The 9,191-nt window shown below is 59.3% G+C and overlaps 1 protein-coding gene across 8 annotated transcripts in view; it reads left to right on the top strand.

Annotated features, from left to right (window-relative positions):
• Window positions 1–9,191, top strand: part of ZFP57 (ZFP57 zinc finger protein) — a 33,034-nt gene that overhangs the window by 22,468 nt on the left and 1,375 nt on the right. For 3 of the 8 annotated variants that reach the window (XM_070419049.1, XM_070419051.1, XM_070419055.1), the window contains 2 exons: window positions 8,398–8,524; window positions 8,873–8,977. In XM_070419049.1, coding sequence (XP_070275150.1) covers window positions 8,398–8,524; window positions 8,873–8,977 — 232 coding nt within the window. Of the gene's footprint in view, window positions 1–4,180; window positions 4,309–4,393; window positions 4,459–6,484; window positions 6,550–6,814; window positions 7,019–7,559; window positions 7,998–8,397; window positions 8,525–8,872; window positions 8,978–9,191 lie in introns of those variants that run through there. The other 5 variants (XM_070419050.1, XM_070419048.1, XM_070419054.1 and 2 more) reach the window with 5 other exon arrangements.

The following is a 9,191-nucleotide window of genomic DNA, read 5'->3' on the forward strand; positions in this document are numbered from 1 at the left end:
GACCTAACGTAGCCACAGAGGATGGCCCGAAATGAAAACTTTCTAACTAAAAGCAAGTCAGGGCAGGCAGTCATGTCCTAGGGCGGTATCTTCTCCCACAGAGGCCAATCTTTGCCTTCACTAAGCTTGTCTGTCCTCTTTTTGCATCTACAATAACAAAGCAGGGTAATTTCCTTTTTTCCGGACCCGCCCCTCGCTGCACAGAGCAGAGACCTCAAAACTCCTCGTTGTTACTGTTATCATGTTAATTGCTAAGAAGTAGGTGCTATTCCTTTTACTCTTCACCCGATCCCGGGGACTTCCCGCTTGCTTTCTCTCTCTAACCCAGCACCAATGGAGCCCATGTAACCCACTTACACCTCTTCCTTTGTACTGTACAAAACTGCCGTTCACTGTTAATGGGATGCATAGTTGGCACCCCCTCCCTCAGCCTGTTTGAAGATTGTGGTAACGTACATCATTGCTACACCTCATGCTTTTCCTGCCACCTTCCCACCAGCCGACTCCCTGGAGACCCTCAGTCCACAGCATGCACTGTCTGTCTGTAAAGCTGAGCAGGCCGCTTGCCTCGGAGACACTGCGAGGTGGGAAACCCACACCAGCCAGCCTCCAGCACCGTGCATGCAGCCCAGACACCAGTGTGGTGACGTGAAAGCAGAGGGGCTGGTTCGGTAAGGCGCCAGCTCTCAGGCCTGTTTCCTCACCTGTGAATAAAACAGGTAGAATCACATGTTCCCAAAACATGCTCCATTGAGTCAAGCTCTGTCACAGCTGTGGGTCATCACTCGGTGGCAGGAAGCCGCGGTCCAGGAGCCACTCTGACTTCTTTTAAGTTTGTTTTTCAGATTGAAAACCAAGTCACAAACCCAGAGACAAACTCAATACTGTTAGGGTCGCCAAAAGAGGAACGCAGGAGGCCGAAAGGGATGAAGAATTACGAATTTATTAGGTCATCTGGAGACCAGATGGGCTGAGCCCCCAAATGGTGCCAGCCCCCAGGGACGGGGAGTCGGAGGTTTTAAAGGACTCTGGGCAGGCTTTTTCTGGGCGGACAATTCTCTGGGCAGGTCCGGATCCTGGGAAGGTCCAGAGGGGAAGGATAATGGTCTTAGCAAGTGGAATGCGGTCTAAGCGAAAGGGAATGCCTTTGTGAAGTGGCCTAGCCAGTCTTTCTGTTGTATGGAATAGGGACGGAGGTCATAGCTTCCATAGTTACTTCCTGCTGAGAGGGACGTGGAGATCACAGGGGATGGGCTTTGATAGGCGCTGGAACACTGTGTAGATTCCTCCTGGTGGGAGCGAGCGGTGCAGCAGCAGCATTTCCCCGGGAGACCGGTTGGTGAAGGCTCGAGAGCGTCCTGTGGTCCTGTCCAGTGACTTGGGAGGTAAAAGCTGGCCCTGAGGCTGCTACAGTGTCACTTGTCTGGTTTTGCTACTTTTCTGGCCTGGAGCTGAAATACAACTGAGGCCTCGATGCTATCTTTAGGGAGGAAAGATCAGGGGTCTCAGTTGCCTGACTAGTGACATGAAAGGGGAGAATAGGTTACCCTGGGGGTGAGGTTCTTGTTTTCCCAGTTTTGCCCCTTGCTGGGCACCCACAGGTTTCTTGTAGGTCCTGAGACAGGCTTTCAAAATAGGATAGAGCAGTGGTTAGGCCTCTGGAGACCAGATGGTCTGAGCCTCAAAATGGTGCCAGCACCCAGTGACGGGGAGTCAGAGGTTTTTAAGGATTCTGGGCGGAGAATTCTCTGGGCGGGTCTGGATCCTAGGAAGGTCCTGAGGGGAAAGATAATGGTCTTAGCAAAATGGAATGTGTTCTAAGCAAAAGGGAATGTCCGTTGTGAAGTGACCTAAAGATCAGTTCCCAGGAGTGGGGGTATCGATTCAATTATTTGATCAGACCCAACAAATACCTAGTTGGGAAAGTCCCTTCCTGCACCCCATAAGAAGTGCTGCACAATCTGAGAACACGTTGCTTTGCTGAGGTATATCCAGACATCAGTGTTCCAAAACAAGCCTGCTAACCTACTCTCTGATTGTTTAACTCCAGCAACTTCCATGTCCTCAAGCCATAAAAACCTGAGTCCCACAACTGGGGCACAGAACCTTGAGACAGGCCGTGAGCCAGGACAAGTGGAACAGAGAAACTGAGGCAGAGAGCTGAACAAACTGCAAAGCAATTTACAGTAGATGCAGAAGGTCCCCTCCCTAAGACAGCGTTGAGGCCTCAGTTGTATTCCAGGCCCAGAAGGCAGCAAAACCAGGTGGACAACACCAGGACCAGCTGCGGTGACTGACGACACCCTGCCCTGGCCCTGACCAATCGGTGGAGACCATGCCCTGGAGGAGCCCACCTGGAAACGGATGCATGTTCTGCTGGAACCCTCCCCTGAAGCCCCCCTAAGGTTCCCGCCTGAGAGAGAGAGAGAGAGCAAGAAAGAGACCAAGACCCTCAAGACAAAGGGCCCAGAGCCTGCCCGCCCTCTGGGGTGCAGCCCCACCAGTCCCTTTCCCCTCTTCTCCCCCCACCTTCCCCCCAGGCGCGCATCTCCTAAACTCTAAGGGGACTTGCAACCAGGGGAGCAATGGGCAGCAGCAGCTCCTCCCAGGCTAACCCCTGAACCTGACCCCAAGGCCCCCTTTTCTCTGACTCCCCAGAGAGCTAGGGCAGCCCAGCCTGGGCTCTCCTGTTGCTTCTTTTATGCTAAGCCAGAGGTTCTCAACCTGTGGGTCGCGACCCCTGTGGGGGTCGAACGACCCTTTCACAGGGGTCGCCTAAGACCATCGGAAAACATATATAATTACATATTGTTTTTGTGATTAATCACTATGCTTTAATTATGTTCCATTTGTAACAATGAAATTGGGGGTCACCACAACATGAGGAACTGTATTAAAGGGCCGCGGCATTAGGAAGGTTGAGAACCGCTGTGCTAAGCCCTTCCTTGTTCCACTCTCCCTGCTTTAATAAATGTTCCCTCGCAGTCATCTGGACTCACGCTGTGAAATTTTTCCTGCACAAATTCAAGAACCTACACACTACCATCCGACCCCAGGCAGACCCAGCAAGGGCCAGGATCCCTTTCCGGTAACAACCTGAGGCCCTATCTCAGTGTTCCGGCCCTCTGCGGAGCCTCAATAAATCTGCCTTTGCTTTTATCAGTGTCCCTGGTCTAAAGTCTTTTCTATCAGGAAACAAGAACCTAAACTTGTCAGTAACATAGAGATGGAATAACAATTCCTACCTCCCACGGTGTTTGTGAGGATTTAGTGGAGGCTCTATTTACAAAAGTGTTTTGTAAACTGTAAAATCCAATGCCAATGTGAAATATTTTCATTGGGCTGATTAAAAAAATAAAAAGATGCCCTGGCCAGGTGGCTCAGTTGTTTGGAGCATCCTCCCGTACACTAAAAAAAGTTGCAGGTTCAATTCTCGGTCTGGGCACATACCTAGGTTGCAGTTGGATCCCAGTCTGGTCGAGAACGGGAGACAACCAATAGATGTTTCTATTTCACATTGATCTCTCTCTCCCCCTTCCTCTCTGTATAAAATCAATGAAAACATGTCCTGGGGTGAGGATTTAAATAAGATGTCACTGAGAAAGGTTGAATTGGGTTCAGCTCAGTGGTAAGGTACCAGGTAAGTAGAATTTTACCTGGTCATGGTCCTCTCTACCTCGCCTGCCATCTCTCATCATGTAACTGGAAGGCAGGCTCAGCTGCCTGCTGAAACAGAAGCCGAATTCCGGAGGCAGGTGCTGGTGCAAAAGGAAAGATGCTTATTCAGGTGCTGACACTTGGGAGAATGGCGGACTCCCCTCTCAAAGACCAATCTACCTGCTCAAACCCAGGGTTCTTACGGGGAGGGGAGGGGGGCTTTCCCCTCTAATTATCCTCTTAGCTTTTGGTGGCTCAGGCCCTGTGCATTCAACTTTCTAGCCTTGGCGCCTCAGTGTAAGAACCCCCCATGGGCGGGGACCCCTGTCGGGAAGGCTGGAGATGCTGCAGCCCTCAGCCCCGCCCCAGGCTGCGCGCTGCGGAGGGGGACCCTTGGCTCCCCACTCGCCTCCGGCCTGGGCGCAGCTCCGCGCGGCCCGCCCCTCCCCCGGCTCCGCAGTGCCCAGCGTGCGCTCGCGGCCCTTGGCCTCTGCTTGTCTAAGCAGCTGTGTGCCTCCACGTCTCTCCTGGGGCCTGTGACGGTCTCGTTTTCGTTCTCTGGGCTCTAGGCGATGGTGGTTGCTTTAATCAGAGATTTTCAGAGTGAATTAAGGTTGGATAAGGAAGATCCTGGCGCTGGGTGGCACCCAGGTAAGCTGGTGGGAGGGGTGGGCTGGGGGCGGGTCTCCTCCGGGGCGGGCCGCGGCTGGGTGGCGGGCGGGCAGGGAGCGGAGCCGTCGCCGCCTTCCGGGGCGAGCGCTGCTGGAGCGGCTCGCGCAGGCCCGGGCGCTCTTCCCGGCGGTGAGTAGGCCGTGGGGCGGTGGTCTCGCCGCGATCTGAGCCGACGGAGGGGTCTGTCCCGCTCGCCTCCGCCCCGGAGCGCGCCCGGCGGGGGAGCTTCCGACCGGTCAGCTGGGTCGGGGGAGTGGCCGCGCGCTGCCTCCGGGGCCGCCGTGCGGAGCGGGCGCCGGGACCCGCCTGGCACGTGCTGGGAAAGCGGGGTCCCGGGAAGGGCGTCTCGGGGGCTGAGAGCGCAGAAGGCCAGCCAGGGGGTCCAGGCACCTGCCCTCCGGGGGCCCCGGGCAGGCGGGGAGCGCAGGCTGGGTGGCGGGAGTGGAGCGCTGGGCGCGCGGGGTGCTGGGGGCGGGCCCGCACCCGCAGGGGCCGGGGCCAAGGCCGGGCTGGGCAGGGGCTGGAAAGGGCCCTTGAGGGGTTGAGCAGACACGAGGGCTGGTTCGGCCGAGGGACGGGAAAGTCAAGTGGTTGGAGCCCCGGGTGGGGGCCGGGGCAGTCCACGTGCCGTGGGGAGCCGTTGGCCGGTTTGGGGTTAGAGGGAGACGGGGGAGGGGGAGGGGGAGGGGGCGCTCAGGACTGGAAAATGGCGACTCCTCCGCTCGGGGATGGAGTTCTGGAGGGCGGGACAGGCTCCCGACGGCCCTTCTGCCTGCACCTTGGGTCTCCGCGCCCGGGAGCCCGGTGCAGACCGTGCGTGCGGCTCCGCAGCCTCGCTTCCGCCCCGAGCCCCGCAGTCCGCGCCGAGCCCCGCAGTCCGCGCGGAGCCCCCCAGTCCGCCCCGAGCCCCCCAGTCCGCCCCGAGCCCCGCAGTTCCCACCCGAGCCCCGCAGTCCGCCCTGAGCCCCGCAGTTCCCACCCGAGCCCCCCAGTCCGCCCCGAGCCCCGCAGTTCCCACCCGAGCCCCGCAGTCCGCCCCGAGCCCCGCAGTTCCCACCCGAGCCCCGCAGTCCGCCCCGAGCCCCGCAGTTCCCACCCGAGCCCCGCAGTCCGCCCTGAGCCCCGCAGTCCGCCCCGAGCCCCGCAGTCCGCGCCGAGCCCCGCAGTCCGCCCCGAGCCCCGCAGTCCCACCCGAGCCCCGCAGTCCGCGCCGAGCCCCGCAGTCCGCGCGGAGCCCCCCAGTCCGCCCCGAGCCCCCCAGTCCGCCCCGAGCCCCGCAGTCCGCCCCGAGCCCCCCAGTCCGCCCCGAGCCCCCCAGTCCGCCCCGAGCCCCGCAGTTCCCACCCGAGCCCCGCAGTCCGCCCCGAGCCCCGCAGTCCGCCCCGAGCCCCCCAGTCCGCCCCGAGCCCCCCAGTCCGCCCCGAGCCCCGCAGTTCCCACCCGAGCCCTGCAGTCCGCCCCGAGCCCCGCAGTCCGCCCCGAGCCCCGCAGTTCCCACCCGAGCCCCCCGTCCGCCCGGAGCCCCGCAGTTCCCACCCGAGCCCCGCAGTCCGCCCCGAGCCCCCCGTCCGCCCTGAGCCCCGCAGTCCGCGCGGAGCCCCGCAGTTCCCACCCGAGCCCCGCAGTCCGCCCCGAGCCCCGCAGTTCCCACCCGAGCCCCGCAGTCCGCCCCGAGCCCCGCAACCGTCGAAGGCGGGTGGAGGACCCGCGGCGGGAGTGGGTGTCGCCTTGGGGCCGGAAGGCAGGCCTTGCGGGTGCTGCCACTGATGCTGCTGCGGGAAGCTGCCTGTGAGGCTCGGCAGGCGAGCAGACAGCTATTTTTCATTCTGTGGCACACCAAACCTCTTTTTTTTTTTTTTTTGCTGATTTGACAAAAATATATATATAATTTTAGTTCATTCGCAACGCACAGCTTTGTGTTGGCTGTTGTCGGTTTTTAAATTTGACGACCTGAAGGAAAAGAGGTCAGTGCCCCTGACCAAGGCGTCGGTATTGCCTGTCTGGCAACCCTGGCACAGCCGCCCGGAGAGGAGAGCCGGCAGGCTGCGCCTGGCAGAAACGCCAGGGTCTGGGAGGAAAGGAAGCCACAGAGGGAGGGACTCCAGTTCGATCCCAGCACTGCCTTTCCTGACAACTTCTTCCCTTCTATTGTCAGATGCTCCTTTTCTTGCTGGCGTCTTCACTTCCATCACTTGTTCAAAAAAGTGAAAGAAGTAACAGGTTTTTATGCCTTTATTCTTTTCATCGCATCTCAAGGGGAGACAGGGTGTGCTGCTGTCAGCAGGCCTGGAGTGCAGCCAGGTCTGCCTCAGTGGGAGCCCGGATACCTGCTTGATGTTGGGTTGCTATCACTATTCTTCTATATATATCTCAGAGAGGAAGGGAGAGGGGGAGAGAAACATCAATGATGAGAATCATTGATCAGCTGCCTCCTGCCCCCCCTACTGGGGATCAAGCCCGCAACCCAGGTATGTTCCCTTGACAGGAATCTAACTCCGGACCCTTCAGTCTGCACGCCGACGCTCTATCCACTGAACCAAACCAGCAGGGCTTCGTTTTTTAAAAATCCTCACCAGAAGACATGCCCAGAGAGAGAGAAAAGGGAGAGGGAGAAACATTGATGTGAGAGAGGAACATCAATCGGTTGTCTTCCATGCATGCCCCGACCAGGGATCCAGCCTGAAACCCAGTATGTCCCTGAGCCGGAATGGAACCAGTGACCCTTCAGTGCACAGGATGATGCTCGGCCACCTGGCCAGCTCACTGTATTCTTTACAAAGATCTGTATATGTTAAAAACCCAAAGAACCATCTTTTTCTCCTAGATAGGATCTTAGAGAGTGTCTCCTTTAATCCCATTTTCCAATGAAACGGGGTCAGAATCAGGAGAATGGTGCGGGTGCTGGTGCGGCCGTTCTGGCTCCCTCGGCAGGCTGTGCTGCTCTGAGAGCTCTGGGACCGGGCATCCCACCGTCGGAGCCACAGTCTCGGCTTGGACCTGGAGTGTCCTTGAGTGACTAGCACCTCTGCCTTTGGGTTAAAATTGTGAGTTAGCTGTCACCTGCAGGACCGCGCTGCAGGTCCCTGGCGCAGAGCAGGAGTGGGTAACCTGTGGTCTAATAAGGAAGCTGTTGCTACTCACTCCCCCCACCCCACTCGCTCATATGTTCGTTTCTCTCTGTTGCTTCTCACTCCCCTCTTGCTGATGTGTTTGTTTCTCTCTGACCTCAGGCTCCCAGAGGTGGGCACGAGCCGGTGGTTAGACGCAAGGGAAACAGGCAGGCGCCTTCCCAGCCCCAGCCTGGCATTCCTGGAAAGTGGCAGCCGCCCCCAGGGGGCCAGGTCCCTGAGCTCTGAAGCCGAGGCTGTGGGATCCGAAGGAAGGCAGCCCCTGAGCAGATGGTCTGTCACAGGAAGCCAAGCTGACCAGGGCCTTGCAGGCCGCTCCCTCGGGCTCTGCTACCTCAGGGTGGTAGGTAGTCCCGGGGGCAAGTCCGGGAGTGGATAAAGCTAGGAAGAGGTACCATGGAAGCGCAGAAGCTGTTCCCTGGCACTGGCACCGGCACCGGCCCCAGCCCCAGCCCCGAGCCCGAGCCCGAGCCCGAGCCCGACCAGGAGGCCCCTCGGACAGCAGTGAAGAGGGAATGCTGGTGGCAGGCCTGGGCGGAGGTGAGGAGACCAGCTGGGGCGGGAGTCCTGGGCCCGGCAGCTTTCGCCCATTCCCGTCTGTAGGTCAGATGGGACCTCAGGCTGCTTCAAGCTGAGCTGCACCCAGGAGGGGCCGAGGGCCCCCCGGCAGCACCGAGCCCTCACGAGTGCTTCCGGGGCCGGCAGAGCCACAGCCTTTCTGCTTGCTTCCCTTTGGTTCTTTTCTGTGGAAACCCTCCATTTGCTCCTATATTTCCCTTCCTCCTCTCCAACCTTCCTTTCTTGTCTGTACGTACCTGTTGCTGGCTCTGTGCCTGAGTTTTCTGTTTCCCCTGCTTCTGTGGTTTTAGTTTTCCCTTTGCTTTCTGGACGAGGCCGGGGCCTGCTCTGGGTCCAGACTCCCTGAGCCCCTCTCTTCCAGAAGCCAGTCGCCTTGGAGGACGTGGCCGTGCGCTTCACCCCGGAGGAGTGGGCGTGTCTGGACGCCCGTCAGAGGGCCCTCTACCAGGACGTCATGTCCGAGACCTTCAAAACCCTGGTGTCTGTGGGTAAGAGGCAGGTCCGCGGCCCGGGCATTTGGCTTCCCTGGGCAGGTCGACTGGCCCTTGGTTCTCGGGTGTGAGATCTGGGTCACAAGCTCAGGGAGAGAGGAGAGGACTGAGCCTGCCCAAAGTGACGTGATGACAGCTCCCAGGGCGTGCACCCTCATCCTGCCAGCTTCCCGGGCCGCTGGGTGAGGGCCCGCGCTTAGGGGCTGGTCTTTTGAGTGTCTCCCCCTGCATCTGTGTTTCCCAGATTCTAGTTCTTAAACCAAGGACACAAAAGCAGCCTGTTGTTCCCTTTGGGTGCGAGGGCCGCACCGGGGACCTCAGCTCCTCTTCCTCCCCACTCTGCAGCTAGAACCGCTCTGACTAATCCGGATCTGGTCACGGAGCTGGAACAAGAAGTGAAGCGGTGGAGAGCAGCCCTCCTTCCCCCGCGTGGGGGAGGCCGCCCTGCAGGTGAGCTGCCCTCCGGGGCCTTGGCTTCGGGAAGTTGGCTGTGAGCCGCCAGGGCCAGAGCGCCTCCAAGTTTCTAAGGGCTGAGGGACTGCATGTGGCTGCTGGTCAGGGCACCCCTTTGCTGAAGTCCTCGCAAGAGGAAAGAAAGGAAGGGATGGACTTGACGCCCAGGGGGTCGGGGAGACTGGTTCCTGGGAGGTGAGAGGACGTGAGA

This window comes from Myotis yumanensis, unplaced genomic scaffold (genome assembly GCF_028538775.1).
Source record: "Myotis yumanensis isolate MYYU_CA2020_CCGP unplaced genomic scaffold, mMyoYum1.0.hap1 SCAF_6, whole genome shotgun sequence".
Classification (NCBI taxonomy): domain Eukaryota; kingdom Metazoa; phylum Chordata; class Mammalia; order Chiroptera; family Vespertilionidae; genus Myotis; species Myotis yumanensis.